Raw genomic sequence first — 27963 nt, forward strand, 5'->3', positions numbered from 1 at the left:
TCATAGGCAATTATGAAAAAATAGCCGGTGACATGAGGGAACTTCTGCGTAAAATTGCTGGTCAAGAATATGTTAACAGGGATCAGCACTGGCTTTAGCAACTTGGCAGTGATCAATCCTGGGCAGTCTCTAACCTGTGCCAGTTCCTCAGTAAGTTGGGGGTATATACCCAGAGGTTTGTGGTGCTGCTTAATGTGTGAAAGCTACATGCACTGCCAGCTCACAGCAGGTGTCAGTAAATGGTAGCTATTGCTGTGACTGCTGATTCAGGTGAGGGTCCCAGGGCCTCTGCTGAGAGATGATAGTTGGTTCAGGGTCAGTTTGGACCAGAACCAAGGCCCCTCCTTTAACAGGGTCGATAAACTGAATGAAGTGTGCCCTCTCTTCTGGCCAGTCTCTTTCCTACTGGTATTTGGTTAGTATTATTCTGCATGGCATTTTGTGAGTCACCCACATATATTAGCTCATTTGAGTCTTGCAACCATTCTGTAGGGCAGACTTTATTAACCTCATTCTACAGAAGAGGATGTGTACTCAGATCAGGAGCAGAGCCAGGGTTATACTCCCTGGAACTGGAGACCAAGTCTAGCACTCCTTTTACAGTGCTTGTCTGGTACCTTCTGTATACACTGAATCACAAGGATGCTTACACAGGGACAGACCAGCTTTGTGGGTGGGGTTTGGCCAGGCCAACAGGGACCTGGTCTTGAGTCAAAATGAAGTTTTTATGGAGAATATAGGGAGAATTATAAACAACATGTTTAATTACTTGGAAACAACAACACCCAAATAATGCCTGAACCCAAAAGGTACATAAAAATGGCCAAAAAATATTTAAAATAATAGATTTGAAGATCATTTGTAGTTTTCCCCTCATAGCATGGGTGCTTTCAGCCAGACTGTAAATTACAAACCATATCAAATCATGTTAAGGCAGATGATCAATCTGGTTGCAGTTTTAACTATTCCTGGGAAAGTAATCTTGTTGGAATTTGGAGTTCTTCCTCCTGGCTGTTTGGTCAGTTGGTCCAGGAAAGGGCAGTCCGGGAATTGGCAGGTGGGGAGCTGGGCCCCGCCAGTCTTGTCACTGCTCGTTCTGTTGACCTTCCGTGACTGAAGCAGACACGGAACCCTGGCCCTTGTTGACGTCACTGATGCACACCCACTGCCCATCGACCGACTCTTTCCACAGGGTCACCTGCAAGTGAGCACACAGCCTATTACAGATCAGCACCCCTCCTAAGCTGCTCTCATCTAAGCTTCTACACAGATAAAGGAAAGTGACATCATCAAGATGGTGACACGGGTAGTTCCAAATGATTTCACTCTCCCTCAAAAGAACAACTATTCGTGGACAGACACCATAAGGTCCTAGAACACAGGAGTGAGGCGGCTGCACCCCTCTTCCCCCAGCCAGGTGCAGCACCGTGGTTTGCCCAGAGGGAAAAGAGAGCACAAGGATGACATCCAGTGCCCCAAGAGAATTGTAGGTGAACCTGATCGTGACGGAGAAGGGGCTTCCAACCACCAGCACTCAGATCTTGGCAGCCTTAGCTCCTAACCACAGAGTCCAACTAGTAGTCCCAACCAGTGGCTTTGCTCATCAGTAGAACCAAGTCAAGGGAACAGTCTGACCAGGGAACTTGGTGGGTGCAGACTGCTAACTCGGGTCCCCAAAACAAGTTTTGCCCACTCTGCTGAGTTATAGTCCTACCTGCTGCAGAGTGTGGCCCCTGCAAGAACACGCTGAATCCACGTGTCCCACCAAATGCATAGCTGAGAGGAAGGTGGGCAGGCTGAGTTGATTACCTCCAAAGTAAAGCCAGTGGCTCCTTTGGGCCAGGAAACTTGGGGCATGGACCAACTTGAGTCAAAACCACAAATAAAGATCATCAGTGGCCTTAGAGCTGCTTTCCCGCTGAGCCCAGGAAGGAAAACTAATTCGTAGCCCCACTTATTGCTGAATACAGCCTTCAGATCGGAGCACATGCCAAGCTGTGTGTCCCATCCAAGAGCCCTGCTTATAGGTACTGGGACAAAGCAAACACTATGGCTTTTCTTGTCTGCACAGCAAAACAAGTGACTGCACTTGACCAAGATATTCAGAGTACTGTTGCCTGATTTGGGTCCCCAAATGAGCTCTGGGTGCTGTCCCATTGTCCCACCAGGGCAGGGAAGCTAATTCACAGCCCCACCTATTGCTCAGTCGAGTCCCTAGTCCAGAACATGTGGTAAGTCTGACCAGAGAATCCAGGCAACCATGAAGCTCATTCTCTAGACTCACCCGGGCAGGGAACTGAGGCAGCAGTCGTATCTAGGTATTCTCAGCCTCTGGCACACCCTGTGCCCCCCTGCCTCTGAGCTCAAACAGCTCTCTTGCCCAAAGATACTACCAGCAGACACGTATAGAAACCCAAGCTGAGCTGGCTAGTTAAGAACTATGTCTGCCAAAGTGAGCCTGTAAAGTCTGGAAGAGGAGACACCACTCACTCCACTGTGCAGATACCAACATAAGATATCAAGGATCATGAAACACTAGGTAAATATGATACCACCAAAGGACACTAGTCAAGCTCTAGTACCTGATACTAAAGAAATGGAGATCTATGAACTATCAGTAAAGAATTCAGAACAATCCATTTGAAGTTTAGTGAACTACAAGAATACACAACTAAGTGAGATTAGTAAAAAATAATGCATGAACAAAAATGAAGTTTTCAAAACAATAAAAATTCCAATATAACTGAACTATGATCTGGAAGACAGGACATTTGAAGTTATCCAGTCAGAAGAACAATATTAAGAAAAAAGAGTACAGAAAGCCTACAGGAATTACAAGACATAAAACAACAACACAGCCCTGGGCGGTTTGGCTCAGCAGTTAAGAGCGTTGACCTGCAGACCAATAAGTTGCGGGTTTGATTCTGGTCAAGGGCACATACCTCAGTTGTGGTTTGGCCCCGGCCCTGGTCAGGGTCCTGTGGGAGGCAGCCAGTCAGTGTGTCTCCCCCCACCCCCATCTGAAGATAAATGGAAAAATATCCTCAGTGAGGATAAAAAACAGAAAAACAATACAGTGGCCCCCAGCCCCCATCCACAAGGGATATGTTCCATGACCCCCCCCTAACCCCAGTGGATGCCTAAAATGTGGACAGTAGTACTGAACGCTATACATACATACCTATGATAAAGTTTAATTTATAAATGAGGCACAGTAACAGAGTAATAATAACTAATAAGATGTAATATACTGTAATAAGTTACGCAATATGGTCTCTTTTTCCAAGTATCTTATTGCATTACACTCACCTGTTGATTTTTTAGAAAGAGAGGAATGGAGAGAGACAGAAACATGGATTGGCTGCCTCCTGCATGTCCCCTACTGGGGATCGAGCCTGCAATCTAGGTATGTGCCCTGACCGGAATCAAACCGGGACTTCTCAGTCCATTGGGATGACGCCTCAATTCACTGAGCCACACCAGCCTGGCTACTCACCCTTTACTTAAAGGAAGCATGTTATGGCTTCTCTTTGGCGTATCTGAATTGCCATCATCACTAATCTTGCGCTTTGGGGCCATTCAGTACATACAATAAGGGTTACTTGAACATAAGGACTATGATACTAGCTATCAACAGTCACTCTTATAAATGACATAGCTACTAGGTGACAAAAAGGTGAGTAGTGCATACAGCACGTATCAGGTAGGACAGAGTGAGCTTTCATTACCCTACACAGGACAATGTGCAATTGTTTACTTCTACAATTTTCCATTTAATGTTTTCGGAATGTGGTTGACTGCAGGTAACTGAAACCATGGAGACAGAAATAGTGGGTAAAAGGGAACCACTGTATCCATGTTATGGGAATTTCAGAAAGAGAAAGGGACAGAAAATATATTTAAAGCAATAACAGCTGAAAACTCCCCAAACCTGGGGAAAGAAAACAGACATACAGATCAAAGAGGCCCAAAATATCCCAAACAGGCTGAACCTGAACAAGGCTACACTGAGATACATTTTAATTAAACTGTCAAAAGACAAAATTTTAAAAGCAGCAAGAGAAAAGACTGAAGCTACTGAACTCCCATGGACTTTTGGCAGATTTCTCAACAGAAACTTTTCCGGCCAGAAAAAAATGAGATCACTTTACCCAGTGAAGCTGTCCTTCAGAAATGAAGCAGGGATAGACTTCAACAACCAAAACCTAAAGGAATTTATTACCACTAGATGGGCTTACAAGAAATGCTAAATGAAGTTCTCAGAGTAGAAATAAAAGTATACCGATTAACATCATAAAAACACAGAAAGGCAGTGTAAAACTCACTGGTAATGGTAAATATATAGACAAAGTTGGATATGTCATGTGGTAATCATGGTGTGTAATTAGTGGTTTAAAAGTAAAAAAGAAAAAGAAAAAAAAAGAAAAACAGAACTACAACAATCTGTTATTAGTTATACAATGTTAAAAATATGTAAACTGTCACCCTGGCCAGTTTGGCTCAGTGATAGTGCACTGGCCTGAGGACCAATGAGTCACAGGTTTGATTCCAGTCAACAGCATATTCCTCGGTTGCGGTTGGTCCCTGGCCCTGGTCGGGATGGTGGGGGAGGCAACCAGTCGATGTGTCCCTCTCACATCGATGTTTCTCTCTCCCTCCCTCCCTCCCTATCTGAAGATAAATAGAAAAATATCCTTGGGTAAGGATTAAAAAAAAAAGAAAAAAAGTAAACTGTAACATAATCTAAAATGTGAGAGGAAGAAGTAAAAGTGTAAAGCTTAGGAATTCTATTGAAGTTATTAGTTTAAAACAGGGTGTTATAATTTTAAGATGTTTATGTAAGCCTCATAATAAAAACACAAAAAAAGACAGCAAGATAAGAAACAAGGAACAACGGATCTACTAAACAACCAGAAAACAAGAAAATGGTAATAGTAAGTTCTTACTTACCAATATTACTTTAAAAGAAAATGGATTAAAATCTCCAATCAAAAGACTGGCTGAATGGAGAAAAAAAAACAAGATCCAACGATATGCTGCCTATAAGAGATTCATATTAGCCTGAAAGCTATACAGAGACTGAGAGTGAAGGGATGGAAAAAAATATTTCAAGCAAATGGTAACAAAAACAAACAGCATAGCTATGCTTGTATCAGGTAAAACAAACTTTAAATTAAAAACAATCAAAAAGAGCCCTGGCTGGTTTGGTTCAGCGGTTAGAGCGTCGGCCTGCGGTCCTGAGAGACCCGGGTTCAGTTCCCGCTCAGGGCGCGTACCTCGGTTGCAGTTTGTCCCCGGCCCTGGTTGGTTGTGCGGGTGGCAGCCACTCGATGTGTTCCTTTCACATCGATGTTTCTCTCTCTCTCTCTCTGTTCCTCTCTCTCCCTCCCACTCTACCTGAACAACAACAAAAACAATCAAAAAGAGACAAAAAAGGTAATAATGATAAAGGGATCAATACATTCAGAAGATATAATGTAAAGATTTATCACCCCAAATTAGAGCACCTAAATACATATAGCAAAAACTAACAGCTGAAAGGAGAAATAAACAGCAATATAATAGTTGGGGGCTTTAATACCACACTCAACAATGGATAGATAGATCATCAAAACAGAAAATCAAGAAGGAAATAGCAGATTTGAACACTCTACCAGCAGTTCTCAAGCTGTGGGTCACGACCCCTTTGGGGGTCAAACGACCCTTTCACAGGGGTTGCCTAATTTTATGGTTGGGGATCACCACAACATGAGGAACTGTATTAAAGGGTCACGGCATTAGGAAGGTTGAGAGCCACTGTCTTAGGGGGTAGTAAGATTTAAGAATGTAATTAGGATACATACTCAAAATGCAGTCCTCATGAAGGTTCTCCCCAAGCCTGCCATTAGATGGGATATTCAACTGCATTTTCCAGTGGGCAAAGACAAATGGAGCCTGGTCCACCAGGTCACGGAAATAATGTGTACCTTATTATCGCCACCTGAGACGGCCAGGATGTTGGCTGTGATGGACCAGCTCACGTGCCATACAACATCATTGAACTTGTGCAGTAGTCTGGGGGACCACGTATTGCTTGAAGCATCGTCACAGGTCCAAATGAACACACGTCCATCCTGGGAAGACAGGAGAGTCAAGTGATGGGGGCAGAGATCCTGCACTGGTGTTATCCTCCCCATCTGGAACCATACTGGGCTTTTGCAGGAATAGGGTAGGGGATTCAGTGCAAAGCATACCCAAGGACCTCCTGGGTTTCCACAGCTTTGAGGGCCAATTTCCAGCCCAGTACCCTTGCCTTTATCCCTTTTATCCTGGAATACATTTCACATAGGTTAAGAATCTTGGCCCTGGCCAGGTAGTGTCATCCTGATATGCCAAGGCTGTGGGTTTGATCCCCGGTCAGGGCACATGCAAGAATCAACGAAATGGAACATTACAAGGAACAACCAATCCATATTTTCTCTCTCCCTCAAATCAAAAAATACAATTAAAAAAAAATCTCCCAGGTTCCTTTCCTCATATTGGTTTCAGGTATATTCTTTGTTAGCACTGCTAACTCTCAAATTTTCTCTGGGGTTTTCCTTATGTCTGCAAAGTCACTTCCTTGTTTCAGTTCCCTCTGGCTCTGTCCACACTTTCTCAACTGAATGGATATGGATGGTTAAAAACCAAACTCAGAGAATGAAAAGGGAGAAAAAAAACCCCTCTCAGATTAAGGACTAATCAAAACAGGCACAAATTATATAAAAGGCCTGGCTGCCTGACTTAATTCTTGCTTAGAGTGTTGGTAGCGTATAATTAAAGGCTTGTCCTTGGTCTTACTTTTGTGATCTGCCTGGGAAGAGTGAACAGTAGGTGACTAGGATCTCAGACCTTCCCATTGCCCTGGTCCCTGCTGGGAACACTCTCTCAGAACTGCACCTGAGCACCTCCACCTACTCATACACCATCAGGAGGGGAACGGGTCCTGCCCTTGGCTTAGTGGAGGTAAGCCACTTGTGGCTTTGGATCAACAGTTCACTGTGTGATGACTTGGCTCCACACCGTCCACTACCTGCACTGGCCCAAAGGTGTCTGTTGCCCTGCCCTTACCTTTCAAGACCTTTCCCCTAAGGGGACTGTAAGGGCTGATGGAACTCACTGAGAGGTTAAATAACATCGGACGCTCTCATGGGTCTGAGCTGACCTGGGAACAGCTGGCGATGGTGCTGGTGGGTAGACCAATGGAAGGGGCCCAGGCCACGTCTCGAACCCAGTCACTGTGTGCTTCCAGCTTCTGTTCCTCCTTCCACTGGCCGTCCTCCTCCTCCCTAATGGGGGGGGGGGGGGATCAGAAGAGAATCATGTAACAGCCCAGAAGCCTTTCCCACACCTCTATTCCTTCTCCACATTGTAAGTTCCACAGGGGCTAAGAGGCTATTCTGTCTTTCTGATTCATTTGCTGAACCTGTAGGATTTTATCCAGTTCACCAGCTATAATGCACTGTTCTTCCACAGCCAAGTCAGCTCTAGCAGTTAGGAATTAGGCGAGGAGTAAAAGTGCCTGAGCAAAAGGCAAGTTTTTTTTTTTTTTTTTTTTTAAAAAGGATGTCCTCTGACATTGAAACTAGTATTCTACGGGCAAGAGGAAAAAGAAAGGTGATCCTGTTTTTCTGTAACGTGGCTGGGTCATGGTAGGCAGGGTAAAAGGTAAGAAGTTTCCCTTGAGAAGTCCACCAAACCCACTTACTTCCATAGCTTGATGAGGTTGTCACAGCCACCTGAGGCAAATTTCTTGATGTAGTTGGGCTTCTGCCCCGATGGCTGGTCTATGAGGCTTCCAGGTACAACAGCAGGGGCCCAGCTGACGGCGTTGCAGCCAATCTGTAAGGAGGGGGACTTGTGACTTGGCCCTTTTGCCTGGCAATGATAGAACATGCTTTGGCAGACCCAAGGCTGCTCTCACTTCCTCTCTAAGCCTCAAGACTCAAGCTGTTTTGATGAACTAAGATTAGCCACTCATAATTCTCCTTTAAGGATCCCTGTAAGTGTGTATATTTTTCAGCAATATGTATTTAAAGTAAGAATTAGGGACTCAGGAATTTAAGAAACAGAATATTTTTCAAATATATGAAAGAACAGCAGATTCAGAAAACAATACATAGTCAGTATATGACTTAGTGAGTCACTCTAAAGCTTGTATAACCACCACCAGGTCAAGAAATAAGACTGCAATTTACCCAGGAAGCCCTGTCGTCATGTCCTACCTAAATCATAGCCCCCTCCCTGACCCCCGTAAGTACCTGTTATCCTGACTTCTCTTCTTGTTTTAGTTTTGTCACTCAAATGTGCATCCTGACACTAAATTTTAGCCTTGCTGTTTAAGTATTTTTATGGATGTTATTTACAGCTCCTAATTCATAGATTCCTCCTCTCATTCTTTTTTTCCTTACCATTTTTCTGTTGAAGAATCACTGTCATCTGACCTGTAGAGTTTGTCAGGTTGGTTTCTGCTGTTGCTTACTCAGTTCAACATGTTCCTCTGAATTCCTAAATTGTCAGCTGGATCCATGACTGGATCAGACCCAGGTTTGATCCCTTTGCCAAGAATATATGTGGTGGTGTATTCTTTCATCAGGATGCATATGCTGCCGTATGTCTCTCTCTCTATGTTGCTAACACCTGTCAATAATTTATGCCTCTCTTAATTTACTAAGGGTTACAAAATGGTGATACTGTAATTTCATTCATTTCTTTGCCATTTATTACATGGAATACTCTAGATAGGGGCAATTCCCCTCATTCATATTTGGTTGCCCAGAGAGTATAGGTGAGATAGGAAAGGCAGGATATACTTGATTCTTTCTGAACTGATTCCCTAACATTCTGCAAAGATGATCGATTCTATCTTAAATTTATGAACTCATGGATCTAAGCATATTTGACAGGTTTCAGTTCACTGCAATTATTCTCATTTTTGACACTCACACTGCCCATCTTTGGTACTGTGAACCCGTTCAGGTTGGCTCCTTTGACTACCTAGTATGTCAAAGTATGACTTTGACTATTTTTTTTCAATCTGATATGACAAGATGTACAAGCTCATCTTGTACATTTCCTGCCTCAGACCTGGAATTGGCCATTTCCTCGAGAGCCCTGGTTTCCTTTAGTAAGAAACTATATTTAAGACTATAATCTGGCCCTGGCCACTTTTGCTCAGCGGTTAGTGTGTCCACCTGCGGTCCAGAGAGACCCGGGTTCGGTTTCTGCTAAGGGCACTTGCCTTGGCTGCAGTTTGTCCCCGGCCCTGGTTGGGTCGTGCGGGAGGCAGCCACTTGATGTGTTTCTTTCACGTCGATGTTTCTCTCTCTCCCTCCTACTCTATCTGAACAAAAAAATGGAAAAATGTCCTCGGGTGAGAATAAAACAAAAAAAACAAAAAACAAAAAAGACTATAATCTGGTGCTAGGGATGCTCACTGCCATGTAATTATCCTATTTCACACAGTCTTAGAATAATATTGCCAGTATAATTCCTAAAATCTTGTTTAAAAAAAATTTTTTTTTGTATGTGCCCCTAGCAGGAACTGAACCCGGACTCGCTGGTCCGCAGGCCAATGCTCAAACCACTAAGCCAAAATGGCCAAGGCTAATTCTTAAACTGTTTAATAAAGTGTTTGCAATGCTCTTCCCACTCTCCCCCCATTTTGGGGGGGGGGGTGGTGGTGACTGTATGTGTATGGTGTTAACATGAAAAATATGGATCTCCAGCTGCTTGTATGCCACAGCTTTTCTTTTCTTTGTTAATCCTTGCCTGAGGGTACTTTTCCACTGATTTTTAGAGAGAGTGGAGGCGGTCACCTCCAGCATGCGATGGGATCGAACCTGCAGCCCAGGTACATGTCTTTGACCAGAAATTGAGCCCACCACCCTTTGGTGTGAGGGCCGATGCTCTAACCCAGTGGATCTCAACCTTCCTAATGCCGCAACTCTTTAATACAGTTCCTCATGTTGTGGTGACCCCCAACCATAAAATATTTCATTGCTACTTTATAACTGTAGTTTTGCTACTATTATGAATCGCCATTGGAAACAGGTGTTTTCCGATGGTCTCAGGTGACCCCTGTGAAAGGATCGTCCGACCCCCAAAGGGGCTGCAACCCACAGGTTGAGAACCACTGCTCTAACCACTGCCACTGAGCCACACCGGCGAGGGCTGCCACACTGTTTTTCTCTTTATTGATTTTAGAGAGAGAGGAAAGGCGGGGGGGGGGGGGGGGGGAGGGAAGGAGAGAGAGAGAGAGAGACACACACACACACATCAATAAGAGAGAACACTGATTGGCTACCTCCTGCATGCCCCCCAGGTTGTGGGATCGGGACCACAACCTGGGCATGTGCCCTGACCAGGAATCGAACCAGCGACCTCTTGGTGCATGGGTGGACGCTCAACCACTGAGCCACATCAGCTGGGCTGCCACATTGTTTTTAATAGTTGTACTCTATCTGCCTTAGAAGAGCACATGGTCAATACATCCTACATTATGCCTTCTACCCTCATTTAGTCTTAGTTCTCTACCATTAACTGTATATATTTTTATAGGCATACCTTGGAGATAGTGCAGATTTGGTTCAGACCACTGCTATAAAGTATCAAAATAAAGCAAGTTGTAATCTTTTTGCTGGTGGGAGGGTCTTGCCTTCAATTTATAAAAAACACAATATTAGCCAAGTGCAATAAAACGAGGTATGCCTGTATAAATGTCTTTCTAGTCATTTTTGTTGTATGAAGATTATTTTCTAGTAAACCTCAAGAAGGGCTCTTGAAAACAATAGTTCTTGAGTTCTTACAGACCAATAACTGTTTTTATTCTCCAAAATAAAAATTTAAAATAGCTTTGGCCCTGGCCGGTTTGGCTCAGCGGTTAGAGCATTGGCCTGCGGTCCTGAGAGACCTAGGTTCGGTTACCGCTAAGGGCATGTACCTCGGCTGCAGTTTATCCCCGGCCCTGGTTGGGTCGTGTGGGTGGCAACCACTCGACGTGTCCCTTTCATGTCGATGTTTCTCTCTCTCTCTCTCTCTCTTCTCCCTTCCTCCCTCCCTCCCACTCTATCTGAACAAAAAATGGAAAAAATGTCCTCGGGTGAGGATAAAAAAAAAAAAATAGCTTTGAGGTATAAGCGGCATTAACTGCACATAAAGTACAAAATTTGATGAACTTTAACATAGATATATATTCCCTAAAAACCATCAAGATAACAAACATATCTCAAAGTGCTGAAAGAAAACAACTTACAACTAAGAATATGCCACCTGGCAGAACTATTATTCAGAATCAAAGGAGAGCATTTTTTCCAGACAAGCAAAAGCTAAAGGAGTTCATCATGATTAAGTGGCCTTACAAAGAGTTAAAAGGAATTCTTTAAACTGAAATAAAGGGTGCTGATTAGTAACAAGAAAACATATAAAAGTATAAATCTCACAGGTAAAGGTAAATATATAATAAAGGTAGTGGAATAATCACTTACAGAACTACTATGAAGGTTAAAAGACAAAAATAGTAAAAATGACTATCACTACAATAATTAAGGGATACAAGAGATAAAAATATGTAAAATGTTATATCAAAAACATAAAATGTGGTTGGGGAGAGTGTAAAAATGTAGAACTTTAGAATGTGTTTAAACTTATCAACTTAAAACAGACTTATAAATATAGACTGTTATATGTAAGCCTCATGCAAACAACAAAGCAAAAACCTATAGAAGATACACAAAAGATGAGAAAGGAATCTAAGCATGCCACTAACGAAAGTCATCAAACCACAACTAAGAAGAGAGCAAGAGAAGAGGAAAGGAACAGAGAGGGAGTACACGAAGTCACAAAACAATGAACAAAATGGCAATAAGCACATACCTATCAACAATTACTTTAAATGTAAACAGACTAAATTCTCCAAAAGACACCATAGAGCAGTAATCTATATGCTACTGACAAGAGACTAATTTCAGATACGAGGACACACACAGATGGAAAGTGAAGAGATGGAAAAAGATATTCCCAGCAAATGGGGGAAAAAAAAGTGGGGGTACCTATACTTATGTTAGACAAAACAGACTTCAAAATGAAGACTATAAGAAGCAGCAAAGAAGGGTATTACATAATTATAAAGGGGCCAATCCAACAAGAGGATATAATAAATGTAAAATATTTATACACCCAACATAGAAACACCTAAATATATAAGCAAATATTAACAACCCAAAGGGAGAAATAGACAGCAATATAATAATAGGAGACTTTAATACCCCACATACATCAATGGCTAGATCACCCAGAGAAAGTCAGTAGGAAAATATCAACCTTAAACAACATGTTCAATCAGACAGACTTAACAGATATATAGAGAACATTCCATCCCAAAGTAGCAGAATAAACAAACTTCTCAAGTGCACATGGAAAAATTTCCAAGTTCGACCATATGTTAGGCCACAAAGCCAGTCAAATTTAAGAAGACTGAAATCCTATCAAGCATCTTTTTTAACCACAGTGATATTTTAAAAATATTATTGATTGATTTGAGAGAGAGAGAGAAAGGGAGAGAGGAGGGAGGCAGGGAGGGAGGAAATGAGGATAGGGTGGGGAGGGAGTTAGGTGGAGGGGGCAAAAAGGGAAAAAATGGGAGACATCTGTAATACTGTCAACAATAAAATAAAAATTAAACATAAAAATAAAAGTTTAGGAACAAGACAATAATGCCCACTTTCACCGTTTTTTTTATCCTCACCTGAGGACATTTTTCCATTTTTTATTCAGAGCAGGAGAGAGAGGAAGAGAGAGCGAGAAACATCGACATGAAAGGGACACATCAAGTGGCCGCCACCCGCACGACCCAGCCAGGGCCAGGGAGAAACTGCAACTGAGGTACGTGCCCTTAGTGGGAACCAAACCTGGGACTCTCTGGTCCACCGGCCAATGCTCTGTTGAGCCAAACCAGCCAGGGCTCCAATGGCATTTTTAAAACAGAAAAAACAATCCTAAAATTTTTATGGAATCATGAAAGACCCCAAAGAGCCAAAGCAATCTTGAGAAAAAAGAACAAATTGGAGGCATCATGCCTTGTGAATTCAAACTATATTGCAAAACTATAGCAATCAAAAACAATATGGTACTGACATAAAAGTAGACACAGAAATCAATGGAACAGAATAGACAGCCCAGAAATAAACCCATGCATACATGGTTAATTAATTTATGACAAAAAAGCCAAGAATATATGATGTGGAAAGGATAGTCTCTTCAATAAATGCTCTTGCAAAAACTGGATAACCATATGCAAAAAAATGAAACTTGACCACTATCTTACACCACATGCAAAAATTAACTGAAAATGATTAAAGACTTAAACGTAAGACCTGAAACCATAAAACTCCTAGAAAAAACAGGGGGTAAGCTCCTTGATATTGGCTTTGATGACGATTTTCTATATCTGACTCCAAAAGTAAAGGCAACAAAAGCAAAAATAAACAAATGGGGCTATATCAAACTGAAAAGCTTCTGCACAGCAAAGGAAATCATCAACAAGATAACAAGGCAACCTACCGAATGTTTGCAAATAATATACCAGGGAAGGGATTAATATTCAAAATATAAAAGAACTCATACAATTCAAGTAAAGAAACAAAATCTGATTTAAAAATGGGTAGAACATCTGAACTTTTCCCCAAACATAAACATAGCCAACAAGTACATGAAAAGATGCTCACTGTCACTAATCATCAAGAAAATGCAATAAAAACTACAATATTACCTCACACCTGTTAGAATAGTTATCATCAAAAAGAACAGAAATGACAAGTGTTGAGGATGTGGAGAAGAGGAAACCCTTGTGCACTGTTGGTGGGAATGTAAACTGGTACAGCCACTACAGAAAACAGTATGGAGATTCATAAAAGAATTAAAAAGAGGACTACCACACATGATCCAGCAAGTTCACTTTGGGGTATTTTATCTAAAGAAAACAAAAACACTAATTCGAAAAGATATATGCACCCCATGTTCACTGCATTACTTACAATAACCGAGATATAGAAACAACCTAAGAGTCCATGATGGATGAATGGATGGATGAAGATGTGTGTACACACACACACTCTCTCTCTCTCTCTCTCTCTCTCTCTCTAAAACACTCTTTAGACTTAATAATGTAATATTGCCATTTGCTACAAACTAGATGGACCTTGAGGGCATTATACTAAACAAAATAAGTCAGAAAGAAAAATAAATACAGCGCTGGTTAGAGTATTGTCCCACGCACCGGAGGGTTGCAGGTTCGATTCCTGGTCTGGGTCCAAACGGGAGGCAACCAGGTGATATTTCTCTCTTACAACAATTTTTCTCTCTTAAAAAAAAAAAAAATCAATTTAGCTAAACAAAATTGTTCACACAATGGAGTATCATTCAGGCATAAAAAGGAATGAAGCACTGATATATGCTACGATATGAATGAACCTTACAAATATGCTAAGTGAAAGAAGCCAGCCACAAAAGACCACATATTGTACGACTCTGTTTATAGGAAATGTCCAGAATATGCAAGTCCATAGAGACAGAAGGTAGATTAGTGGTTGCCTAGGGTTGGTGGTAGGGTAGGATGAAGAATGACTGCTTATGGGTTTCTTTTTGGGTGATCAATTTCTGGAAATTAGGTGATAACTATACAACTTTATAAATACAGCAGGTCCTTAAATAACTATTTCATTCAATGTTGTCTTGTTATAATGTTGAGGAGGAAAAAGAAATCAATTCCCAGCCAAGGCCACGGTCTGTGTGGAGTCTACTCCCACATCCCAAAGATGTGCATGTTAAATTAATTGGTGTGACTAAACTGTCTCAGTATGAGTGTGGGTGTGTATGTCAGTGCGCCCTGTGATAGAAAGGTGTCCTGTACTGGGTGGTCTCCTGCCTTGTGCCCTGGGCTGCCAGGATAGGTTCCAGCCACCTGTGACCCTGCACTGGAATAAGCGGGTTAGAAAATGATAGAAAATAATGATCTTACTTGTTTCAATTCATCTTTCTTAAATGTATGTACAGCTAACATTTATTTCAAAGCTTAACATTAGAAATGTTTAGGGTCTTTTTAGAAGTTTGATGGTGTTTTTGTGACCAGAAATATATCATAGAAACTTAGCTCTTATTTATATTAATTAGTCTAGGGCAGCAGTTCTCAACCTGGGGGTCGAACGACCCTTTTACAGTGGTTGCCTAAGACATAACAGTAGCAAAATTAGTTATGAAGTAACAACAAAAATAATTTTATGGTTGGGGGGTCACCACAACATGAGGAACTGTATTAAAGGGTGGCGGTATTAGGGAGGTTGAGAACCATTGGTCTAGGGTAAAACTGGTTTCATATAAAGTTTTGCTTTAAGATGCAGTTTTCAAGAACCTATCAACAATGTTAAGTGAGAACTTACTGCATACTAAAACCTATGGAACTGTATACTTTAAAACTGGGTGAATTCCCTGTACAACTTGCATGGTGTAGTCAGAGCTGAGTCTCACAGTCAGCCACCCTGAGGGCTGATTCCACACATGAACGGGTCAACAGCAATCAAGACCCAATTACAACAGGAGGAACCACATAATCCACATGAGGGACATTCCTAGAGCATCTAGCTCAAGAGATCAAGGAGACTGCACCACAGGGTCCCACAGGATACCTACTACAAAGCCACCCCAAGAAGACTGGGAATCACAGCAGATCCATCTAATACACAGAAGCACAGATAAACAAAATGTGGAAACAAAGATCAGGCCCCAAATGAAAGAATAAGAGGAGCCTCCAAAAAAAGCTAAACAAATTGGAGGCAAACAATTGAACAGATATAGAGTTCAAAGTAATGGTTAAAAGGCCCTGTCCAGTTTTGCTCAGTGGTTAGAGTGTTCACCCTCAGATGGAAGTTATGGGTTTGATTCCCAGTCAAGGGCACGTACCTGGGTTGTAGGTTTGATCCCTGGCCCAGGTTGGGGTCGTTCGGGAGGCAACCAACTGATGTGTTTCTCTTACATTGATGTTTCTCTCCATGCCACTCCCTACTCCCTTCTCCGCCCTCTAAAAATCAATGGAAAAAATATCCTTGGGTGAGGATTTAAAAAAAAAAAGGCAAAGGAGCTGAAGAGACATTTTTCTAAAGACATACAGATGGCCAACAGACATGAAAAAATGCTCACCATCACTAATAATCAGAGAGATTCAAATTTAAACCAAAGATATCACCTCACACCTGCCAGAATGGCTACCATCAATAAATCAATAAACAAGTGTTGACGAGGATGTGGAGAAAAGGGAACCCCTATGCACTGCTGGTGGGAAATGCAGACTGGTGCAGCCACTGTGGAAAACTGAATGGAATTTCCTCCAAAATTAATAATGGACCTGCCATTTGAAACAGCAATCCCACTTCTGGGAATATATCCTAAGAATCCCAAAACACCAAACAGAAGGAATATATGTACCTCTATGTTCACAGCGGCATTATTTATAATAGCTAAGATCTAGAAACAGCTGAAGTGCCCATCAGTAGATGAGTGAAAAGCTGTGATACATTTATACAATGGACTACTACATGCTATGTGGCTGTAAAAAAGAAGTAACTCTTCCCTTTGCAAAAGTATGGATGGACCTGGAGATTATTATGGGAAGCGAAATAAGCCAATCAGAGAAAGACAAATACCATGTGATCTCACTTATATGTGGAATCTAATGAACAAAATAAACTGATAAACAGAACAGAAGCAGAGGCATGGATACCTGGAATAGTCAGACAGGGGAGGGGGGAGAAAGCGGGACATCTATAATAGTGTGAACAATTTTAAAAAAAAGGTACATTTTATGGTACATGACTTAAACCTTAATTTTCTTTTCTTTATCAATTCTTTTTTTTTTTTTTTTTTTTTTTTGAGAGAAGGGAGAGACAGACAGAAACATCAATGAGAGAGAACATCGATTGGCTGCCTCCTGCATGCCACCCCACTGGGGATCGGGCCCACAACCTGGGCATGTGCCCTGGCCAGAAATCAAACTGGCGACCTCTTGGTACATGTGTCGATGCTCAACCACTGAGCCACGCCGGCTGGGCTACCTTAATTTTTAAAAAAGTTAAAAACAAATACCATCACAAAACTCCTTCTAGTTTCAGCTGCTATTCTTAAACTGGAAAGCTATGCTTGGCAGTGAATACTTGGTGGCTACTTTAGGAGTACTACTCTCAGGTCTGTGAGAAGACACTCCACCACTTCCTGCTTCCTTCTTCCTCCTGTTCAGATACCAACACCATGCAGTCTTGGGGTTGTTGATGGTTCATTACTCTCCACTTATATTTTATTTCTTTATCCTGAGGACATTTTTCCATTTTTTTGTTCAGATAGAGTGGGAGGGAGGGAGGGAGAGAGAGAAACATCAACGTGAAAGGGACACATTGAGTGGCTGCCACCTGCACAACCCAACCAGGGCCAAGGACAAACTGCAACCGAGGTACGTGCCCCTTAGCGGGAACTAAACCTGGGTCTCTCTGGACCGCAGGCCGATGCTCTAACCGTTGAGCCAAACTGGCCAGGGCCTCTCCACTTATATTTTAGTTTGTGAAAATACCTTGTTACCCTGTTTTGTTGTGTTCATGAGGTTTTGGTTTTGCTACCTTAGTTACTGTGCTGGTTTTATATAGAGATGTAGAAACATTGAAAAATTAGGATGCTCCTCCCCACCAACTTGCCAGAAACCTCTCAGCCTATTCATTTTTGCAAATTAGTCAGCAGATGGGGATCATATAGCCCCAAGTGACAAGACCCTGAGACAAGCTTCTGGGACCTTGAGAGATAGGCAGGCTGTGGATCCATGCATTGGGTGAAACTGACTTCAACCTTAATGTCCAATGATTAAAAGTACAGGAATCTAAATTCCTATGATGCTTCGTATAATACCACTCAGTTCCAGGGGGATGCAATGACCACCACAAGGCATGTCAACTTGAGGTATCCATAGCAAAGGTGGCAGGTAGGCAGGTTGCTGTTGCCACCTTGCCAGTGTGTCCTAGTCTTCTCCAACTTAGGAACTTGCAAGGAGGAGACAGTGCTAACTCCTGGCCTTCCTGGATGCAGGCTTTGTCTGGCTTCAGAGCAAAGAAGCTCAAAGCTGCTCTACCAAGCATGTCTGATTAGCAGCCCCACTGCACAGCAGCGACAGGACTCCTGCCCCTCTCTAGGGGGTTTACAGGAGACACATGGCAAGTCAGCAGAGGTACCCTCTACGTGCAGGCAGGGTCTGGACTTACAGTGTGAGCATTGTTGATCTTCTTCACATCCCACTGGCCCTCCCCGGTGTAGGTCAGCAGGGAGATGGCCCCATCCGAGCTCCCACAGGCCAGGATTAGGCCGTAGTCATGGGGGGCCCAGCATACAGAATTTACTGCAGGAAGGAGGGAGGCACAGTGAGCAAACTTTTATTTTCCAGATTTACCATTTTACTAAAAAAAAACAAGAACGTGCAGGATCACCAGGGATAAGTTGTAAGTAACTTTGTCAACTGAAGAGATCTATTAAAAACCCACCACCTACTAACATCATTTCCTAAACTAATGTCTATCTTAAAAAAAGGGCAGGTGGACAATACTGAGAATAAAGGCCAGTACTTAAAATGAATAAACCTTGAAAAATTGTATTGTCTTTGCTTTTTTCATTTTGCTTTGGACTGACTTTAGGTCTTAGGGCCTTATGTCCCACGTGGACGACCAGCAAAAAAGCCAACCAAAATCCAAGGGATAAACAAGAAGCATCACAAGGGGAAAAGAACCAGAGCATTAGCCAGAACAGAGGCCTTTCTCACACACCCAAGGGCCCCCCACCCACCTTCTCCTGCCACACTCAGTGTACCTGAGGAGTCGTGTCCCGTGTGCTCATGCGTCTTCTCCCAGGTGCCATTTTCCTCTTTCCAGATAATGACTTTCCGGTCATAGGAGCAGGACGCCAGGATATTGCCATACATGGGGTGGGCCCAGGCCACTTGCCACACAGGTCCCTCATGACTGCAAGGGGAGAGAGTCAGAGGTTGCTCAGATGGGCCACAGGAACCCACAGGGCTCTGCCGACCACTTCTTTGGACAGAGCTAAATGGCTTCCTTGGTAGGCAGAGTATGTCTCAGGTCAGAACTGCCTAAGAATTTCAAAACGGAGAGACAGAATGTCACTGCCAAAAGGGACCTTCATTGAGCAGTGAGAATCTCGAGGCCCAGAGGACAGAGAGGCTTTGAAAGTGAGTCAGGACTCTAAGTTAGCCCAACCCGGCAGAAGCCTCACCCGCCCAGACTGCAGCCAGCAACACCGACATCTATTGTCATCAGCAGTCACTGATCAATCTAGGTTTAACACCCACAAGAGCTCAGTATCTGTAGGGTGAATTATTCATCCTTCCAAATGGTCAACTTCCTGAAGCAGTATCCGTTCTGTTTCGATATTTTCTACTTTTCTTTTAATTTGCTCAAAAGACATGTCTCTCTCTCATCTTCTGATCTTTGTGTGTTCACATGCTAAGTATCATCTGAACATGTACCCTATGCCAGGCTTGGTACTGGGGCCATCTCTGGGTTCAGGGAAGGGTGGGCACCCAGGTAGCTTGGCTTACAGGTGATGGGCCAGGTTCTCTTACGTGCCTTCTCCATTCACCACCTGTTTTACTTTAGGAAGGACCATCTTCTCCATGGCTTAGCCTCTTAATAGAGATATCAACAAGACTTTTTTCATAGGATGGTCATGAGGGGAAATATTTGTGCTAACTCACATAAAGAGCTTGCTTGGTATAAGAAAAAAACCAGCCCTGGCCGGTTTGGCTCAGCGATGAGAGCATCAACCTGTGGTCCAGAGAGACCCGGGTTCGGTTCCTGCTAAGGGCACGTACCTTGGTTGCGGTTTGTCCCTGGCCCTGGTTGGGTCGTGCAGGTGGCAGCCACTCGATGTGTCCCTTTCACATCGATGTTTCTCTCTCTCTCTTCCTCTCCCTCCCACTCTATCTGAACAAAAAATGGAAAAAATGTCCTCGGGCGAGGATTAAAAACAAACAAACAAACCACTCAATGCCTGTCAGCTAGTACTGCTATCCTTGTTTACTCCTCCACCCCAAGGCTGTAGGCACTCAACTTCTCCTCCTCGCTCAGGCTGCAACACAGGGACATTCCCAGTCCTTACAAAGGAGCTGCTAATGAAACTCTCAGTTCACTCAAATGTCCTACACCTAGCAAAGATTTAACCAAAGCAAAAAAAAAAATGGAGGTGTGAATTATCCCTCCAATATTTCACACCTTTTAAGCATGAGAAAAACACAGAACACAAAGGATTGAGTGGCAGCTGAAGTGATCGCTTCTGCCAGGCTGGCAGCCAGGCCTTACCCTAGTAGCTCTCTGCTTAGCCAGGGTTTGCTGCACAGGGAAAGTGGCATTTGGCTCCTCAGTTACTTGATTCTGGATACTTGGGAAGAAAGGACTATCTCCCCAAGTGGCTGACAGGTTGTCTTCTTTAATTCAGATAGCAAGCATGTATTGAGCACCTACTTGTTAGGGGTTTTTAAACTCTTTTGTAAATTCTGGTGAAGGTTATGGCTCCTTCTTAGAACAATGGATCAAATACATAGAGTATTTGTATTTGAGTAGAAAAGAAACCCAATTATACTGAAATACAGTTATTAAAACATTAAGGTGCCCTGGCCGGTTTGGTTCAGCGGTTAGAGCGTCGGCCTGCGGTCCTGAGAGACCCGGGTTCGGTTCCCGCTAAGGGCATGTACCTCGGTTGCAGTTTGTCCCCGGCCCTGGTCGGTTGTGCGGGTGGCAGCCACTCGATGTGTTCCTTTCACATCGATGTTTCTCTCTCTCTCTCTGTTCCTCTCTCTCCCTCCCACTCTACCTGAACAAAAAATGGAAAAATGTCCTCGGGTGAGGATTAAAAAATAAATAAATAAATAAATAAATAACATTAAGGAATAATTTACAACACAATGACACGTGTGCACGTCTAGTGGTAGGCCTAATGTCACACCACTCTCATTTCAAAGCACTAATGAGCATGAATGCTATTTTGAGATAACTACAACAACTATAATGTGATATGTAGATTTCTGACTTCCACTGGTAACAAAGTGATAGGTACTATGAATACTACTTTGATTTTCAGCCTATATCCATAATGGAAGGAAATGCTAAATATCAGTGACTAAAAATAAAGATGATGATTTCCCCCTGCCCTAGTTCACCAACCCCTGAATTCTATTCATGGAACCCTTGGAGATCCATGGGATCCAGGTTAAAAAAACATTTATTTGAAAGGCAGTGAACTGAGGGGAAGCAATAGAGATGTGGCCATGAAAATGACAGCCAGGATCTCAAGAATCTCAATGGGGAGGAAGGGTAAACATTTGTGAATATTCACTAATATCTGCCATGGGCAAACAGGCAGAATTATGGGATTTATATGATTACCATTAAATTTGTACCACCCTTGAGTGACACTTAAACCATGCTAGTTAAACTAGGGGCGGGGGGGAGTTTCCCACTTTCAAAAGTAGCAGTAGCTAAGGAAGGCATGTTGGGAGCAGTCTCTACTCTACCTGGGAGCAGACAGCACCAGTCCACTGTGAGGGAGAGCGGGTGAAGGCTCCCAGTGATATGCTGACTTTCATCCAAGATCTTCTAGTGGGTACCTGGGTGGCAGAGCCGGATTCATTCCTGGATCCATCAGCCCAGGGTATCTGCTGAGGGCAGCAGGCTGGCTGGGAGCTGGGTGTCCTCTCTGCTAACTTTATTGCGGGGCTGTGCTGATCTGGCTCTCAGGCCTTCCTACCAGGACTGAAAAGCCCACTCATTCTCTGAGACCTTGCCCAGGGTTGGCCACACTCACCCCCTGAGGTCTGCGATGAGGATCTGCCCTCCGCTGCGTACATCAAAGATTTTGACGGACCTGTCTGATGAGCAGGTTGCCAGGCGGGTGCCATAGTAGTCCATCTGGGCATCATGCTGCAAAGGGAGGACAGCTCAGGAAGCCTGCAGGCTGGGTGGGAGGGGGGGGGGTGGGCAGTCACCAGGACAGATAGTCTAGTTTGGGCCAGAATCTACCTGAAATTAATCTAACTTCAAAGTATCATCACTATGAGGCAGGAAGCTAGCATGTCGACATTTTCATTTCTCTGACATGCAATATCGTTCTGAAAGTGACAAGACAAACCATACCCAACTACTTTTAGACCTTTTAGATACATGGGGAAGTCCTTTCCCATCCTGTTCTGCAGGGTGGGTATGGGAGAAAAAAAAGCTGGCCTAGTCTCTCTCTTCTTCCTCAGCCCCTTCTCACCAACCCGTATTGAGGCTCTGTGAGTTACTGGGGATGATACCTGGAGCTTTTTAGCTCAGCCCAGGACCAAGGGCTAATGCTGACCCAAGGGAGGAGGCCTCCAACTGCCGGTAGGTCCCAGTCAGGTACTCCATGATGCACATCAGGCCTCGACACAGGGTTCCATTTAGACATCGTGTTCCTTCTTCCACTCAGGGCCCTGGATCCTTTGTGGACCCTTTGTTCTGGGTATCCACTTCATCTTGTTCCTATGTGCCGAGCACCCACTGTTCATGCATGCCTTAACTGCCACTGATAAACAGATGCTGCGATGCTGACTGACTAACCACACCTAGGGCTGGCCCTGCCCACAGCTCCTTGTCCATTCGGGGTGATGGCTCCTCCGTCACTATGCCTGCTGTTCCTTCCTCTTCCAACAGATGGCACTTTCTTCAGCTATCCTACCTTGAGGGTTTCAAGAACTATTAACTGGCACTCTTGTGGTCATCAGGAGCAATTATACCCTTTCAATGGAAGCAATCATTTCATCTGCTTCAACATTCCTTCCTCACCTCCCCACCTAAGGAAAACATCCCAATTCTTCTTTGGAAGTCAATCTTCTCTACTATTCCTGGTCTCCGCTTCTAGGAAGGCAGTGCAGGTGTTAGGTAAGATCTCTGTAAATGTACTTCTGAAGTGCTTCTCCTGTAGAGTGCTATCACACACTTTGGAAGGAAGTGGGGAACAGTATCTAACAGATTTAAATTCTATCTCCTCAGCTTGGAAAAATTACCTAATATTCCTGAACCTCAGATTCCTTATCTTTACATGGGGCTAATGATGGCACCTCCTTCAAGGGTTGTTATGAAGGCTAAATGAGATAATGAATGAAAAGTTTTCAGCATGGGATCTGACACTTAGTGAGCATGCAGACATTAATCATTACTATTTTGCCTTATCTGTTCCTCAAGTAAAACTCACAGCCTTGTTGGTGTGGCTCACTGGACTGAGTGTCGTCCCATGGACTGAGAGGTCCCAGATGGATTCCCAGGCAGGGTACATGCCTGGGTTTTGGGCTCAATCCCCAGTAGGGGGTATGCAGGAGGCAGCTGATCAATGTAACTCTCTCACATCGATGTTTCTATCTCTCTCTCCCTCTCCCTTCCTCTCTAAAATCAAGAAAGAAAAAACAAAAAACAAAAAAACCCACACAGGTAGCATATCCATTATTCCCCCCATTTTAGCTATGAGGAAATCAAGGCTGGCTCAGAAGAATTATGAGATTGGCTAAGGAGACTTAGACTGGATCTTCTTACTGATGGTACAACTGTTTCCAAGGAGGTGTGGTCTTACAGCTAGACTACACATGGTAGCATTCAGGGAATATATACAACTCTGAGACCAGACGCCCCAAAGCAACCACTGGAGGGTAGAAACGCTAGGAAGATATGTTATAAGCTGACTGACTTGGGTCTTGATCAAAGGCTGCCTGGACTGCATGAAGCAAAGTCTGCATCTTTACTGTGGGAGACTTTAACCTCTGAACCTTCTCCCATAGCTCTTTTTTTTTTTTTCAATCCTCACCGGAGGACATTTTTCCATTTTTTGTTCAGAGAGAGAGGAAGAGAGAGAGAGAAACATCGACATGAAAGGGACACATCAAGTGGCTGCCTCCCGCACGACCCAATCAGGGTCGGGGGCAAACTGCAACCACGGTATGTGCCCTTAGCGGGAACCGAACCCGGGTCTCTCTGGACAGCAGGCCGACGCTCTAACCGCTGAGCCAAACCGGCCAGGGCAGCTCTGTCTTCTTATATTGAGGCCTGTGTTTGCCTCTCAGGAAACACCTTGAGTTAATGACTTCTGGTTCAAAGGGCCTTGTCTGGCACTTCTGTCTGTGGTGGTGCTACCTGGCTCTGCCTTGGGCTTTTGCCAAGCCTCCCCCCTGCCTTAACACTGAGTTATCTTCCCATTCTCTTTTTTAAACCCCCTTTTCAATGGGGCTAAAAAGTGACAGCAAGAGAAAGGTCGAACGACTGTTGTCTGTACCTACTCAGCCTCCATTCCTGACCAGGTTACCTTGTTGGCCAGAAGAATGAAGGTCTTGAGCTACAAACCAGTCCCAGGATCCTCCCACTAGAGAATGACCAGACTGCCACAGCCCTGCTAACTCTGAGGGCAATGCTGGGAGACTGACTATACCCCTGAGGCTACAGTCTGATTGGCCGAGGCTGCAAAGCCACATTGGATTCATGAATGCTTCCTTCCCACAGAAATGCCTACATCCACAGTCCGTGAGGGAGGGCTAAAAGAATACTTACAATCATGTCCTCATGGGAGGTGTCCACAGTGTTAATTACTGATACCTAGAACCAAAGATATCATTGGTAAATGAATTGATGGCAGTTAGAATGCAATCATCTTATTAAATCCACCAATCATTTCTAAAGTTCTTGGCTACATTCATTCATTCAGTAAACATTCACTTGAGTACCTTCTTTTGGCTAAGTACTGTGCCAGGAACTGGAGATACAGATACAAATAAGAGGTACTTCTTGCCCCTGACAAGCTTGCACACAAGTAACCCTAACATGGCAAGATAAATACTTGAATGGTGGTTTACATGTGCTGTAGCAGCCTGTAGGGCTAGTGGTGCTGGACTCAAACTGGGACTTAGACGATAAGGAATTTGCCAGCTGGCACAGGAGAAAAAAGGTACAGTCCAAGCAGAGGGCATAACAAAGAGGGGAGATGGCAAACAATCCTGGCTACCTTTGAGGGTGAAGAGAGACCGAGGGAGTAATGAGTGCTGCTTTCTTCCTGGATGACAGAGCCTCTAATGTTACAGGCAGTTTTTTGCATAATAAGGTTAAGACCTAAGACTTGAAGAACTTATTCAAGTTTCCCTTGAGGCTGCTCCCTGGTTCACAACCTGTGACAGATCCTTGACTGTTTACTGGTTTCCAGGGTTGAGCAGCTTGTAGGTCTGGAACACAGCTGCCATGGTCATCACCTTTCTACCTATTCTTCGAGGTCCAGCTCAAATTATGCCCTCCTTCTTTCTGAAGATTCCCAGATCCCCCAACTGGCTGCACTCCTCTGAATAGCTTCAGCACTAAAATGGCTGCAACACTATACGCTGTTTCTTCTCCCAACTAGAAGGCATGCTTCCTGGAGCTGGGGTCTTTGTTGTCTGCAGTTTTGAATCCTCTCAAATCATCCAGCACAGCGTCTTTGCAAACAGAAGGAACTCAGTGACTATTTGCTAAATGAATAAGTAAATGAACAAAAACGAACAGTTTTACTTTGCTTAACCACTACTTTCTTAAAACTCGTGGGAGAGAAAAGGACTGAAAGGTTTCAGTTCGGAACTGATATTTCTTACCATTTCTCCATTTCATCTTTTTTCAGCACAAGCCCTGCAAGTCTAGTCTGACTTGGCTTTTTAGAAAGGTGGACACTGGAAGTGGATGGCTACAAAGCAGTTCAAAAGGTACTCATCAAGTAAGCACCAGCTCTCTCACCAAAGTACGGATTCCTTAAAAAGTGGGCCCCAAGGTCTACAAAGGCAAGCAAAGAAGATAAGAAGAGTCTCCTAGGTGGACCAAGCGATGTAGGTTACCAAGTGCTTTCACATGTGCACTGGGAAGGATGAAAGGCAGAGTTAATCAGAGTTGTCTGACAGACTAAGGAGCTGAAGAAACCCAGAGAAGAGAAAGAACTTACTCAAGTTACAGGGCTAAAGGTGGAGCTGGGAAAAGAGCTCCACCTGCTACCTCCCAGCCCACAGAACATCCCACTCCATTAGTCTGCCATTAGTCTGCCTATCTAGAACATAAAGTAGTTGTTACACTGAATTCCCTAAATCAATGGCTGAGGGCTAAGTAAAGCCAGGAAAAAAGTTTACTGGTAGTTTCATACTAGGTTACCAAAGGACCTTAGAGATAACCAGCATTTGTTTATTTTTATTATTTCTTGTTAACTCACATTCAAGGATATTTTTTCCATTGATTTTTAGAGAGTGGAAGGGAAAAAGGGAGGGGGGAGAGAAGAGACAGAGAAACAGCAATGTGAGAGAGACACATGGATTAGTTGCCTCATTGAACCTGCAACCCAGGTACATGCTCTTGAGCGGGAATCAAACCCATGACCCTTTGGTGCGTGGGCCAATGCTCTAACCATGGAGCAACACTGCCCAGGGCTCCTTACATTTATTTTTAACCACTTCACCACTGAACAGAATTGGTGAACCATGTTTCTGAACAATGGTCCCTCTAACACCAAAAAAAAAAAAAAAAAAATGCTCCTTTAAAAAAAAATCCTTCTCTGAAGAACCTAAAGTTGTTTGGTCCTTGTTTTTTTTATTTTTTATCCTCACCCGAGGACATTTTTCCATTTTTTGTTCAGATAGAGTGGGAGGAAGAGAGTGGAAGAGAGAGAGAGAGAAACATCGATGTGAAAGGGACACATCGAGTGGCCGCCACCCGCACGACCTAATCAGGGCCGGGGACAAACTGCAACTGAGGTACGTTCCCTTAGTAAGAATCGAATCCGGGTCTCTCTGGACCACAGGCTGACGCTCTAACCGCTGAGCCAAACCGGCCAGGACTGTTTGGGCCTTATTAAGTAGTAAGTGGCAGCCCTCAAAACATATCAGCGCTTCAGAATCACCTAATAAGTTCAAAATTCAATTAGAAAGAGCTGTCAGAGCATAAGAGTAGCCAATTCTCAGCAGCTGAAGAATCAGAAGCTAAGAAATGAGTGATTTAAAACCTAGCTCCCATGTAGAGCAAGAACTAAACCCGGTGTCCTGACATCTGGGTTCATTCACCCAGGTTTCCTCAAAACTCCAGCTGCACCCACAAGTTCCTGAGAGCATTGGTTTACTGAACCTCCATTCTGTGCCAGGCTCGGGCCAGATGCTCTCATCCATTAGTTCCCATTCCATCACTCAAGGAGTAAGTGTGCAGCGAATGCACACTGTGAATGGACCTTATTCAGCTCATCCTTATATCAGTTTCCATTCTACCTGGAGGCCCTACCCCTAGCCACTGTTCTACACACATCATTAAGGAAAGGTTAAAAGGGTTCGAATCTCAGCTCTGCCACCTGCCAAGTGCGCGAGAGGCTTTCTCATTTGTCAAGTGGCGATAACAGTACCTACTTTACTGTAAGGGCTGTTAGAAGTCTGAGATTACGAACAATGCTTGGCTTCTCCGAGGGGCCCAGAATACAGTAGTTCCTACGAATTCCTGGTTTCGTTTTCAATTGTTGGGGGAAGACAAGGAAAAGAAGGAGCGAAAGGCGCGGCCGCAGCGCGGCCCGCAGAGTTCCGCGGCCTCGGCCTGCGAAGGAGCCCAGAGGCAGGGCCGGAGCCCCCCAGACCTCGAAGCGGTGGAAGGGAGCGTGAACACCTCCGCCCGGGGCTCGAACCTCAGCGCGGTCGAGGGGCCCTGGACGGCCGCGACTCTGGCCGGAACCCCGCTCGGCGTCCCCAACCCCAACCCCAACACTCACCATGGCTGCGGCGGCGGCTCCCAGCCTCGGACGTGGCAGTTCCCGGCGGCGCCACGGACAACTCACTTCCGGCGCCGGACTGGCCGGTCGGGCTGTAGCTTC

At 44.0% G+C, this 27963-nt stretch overlaps 1 protein-coding gene across 2 annotated transcripts; it reads right to left on the reverse strand.

Moving 5' to 3' along the window:
- On the reverse strand, positions 1–27955 carry SEC13 (SEC13 homolog, nuclear pore and COPII coat complex component). Of its 2 annotated transcripts, none has more exons than XM_036267037.1 (9): positions 27862–27912; positions 24666–24710; positions 21916–22065; positions 18907–19058; positions 18309–18442; positions 7727–7860; positions 7184–7307; positions 5967–6113; positions 1–1198 (listed from the first exon to the last, which is right to left on the reverse strand). In XM_036267037.1, exons 3-9 carry the CDS (start codon positions 22017–22019, stop codon positions 1085–1087), a joined length of 909 nt encoding a protein of 302 aa, XP_036122930.1. In that variant the 5' UTR covers positions 22020–22065; positions 24666–24710; positions 27862–27912; the 3' UTR covers positions 1–1084. The 2 variants fall into 2 exon arrangements, with proteins under 2 accessions (XP_036122930.1, XP_036122929.1); XM_036267036.1 differs by having other exon boundaries at positions 747–1198; positions 21916–22031; positions 27862–27955.
- Between the last annotated feature and the right edge of the window lie 8 nt (positions 27956–27963).

This window comes from Molossus molossus, unplaced genomic scaffold (assembly GCF_014108415.1).
Source record: "Molossus molossus isolate mMolMol1 unplaced genomic scaffold, mMolMol1.p scaffold_m16_p_18, whole genome shotgun sequence".
Lineage (NCBI taxonomy): Eukaryota > Metazoa > Chordata > Mammalia > Chiroptera > Molossidae > Molossus > Molossus molossus.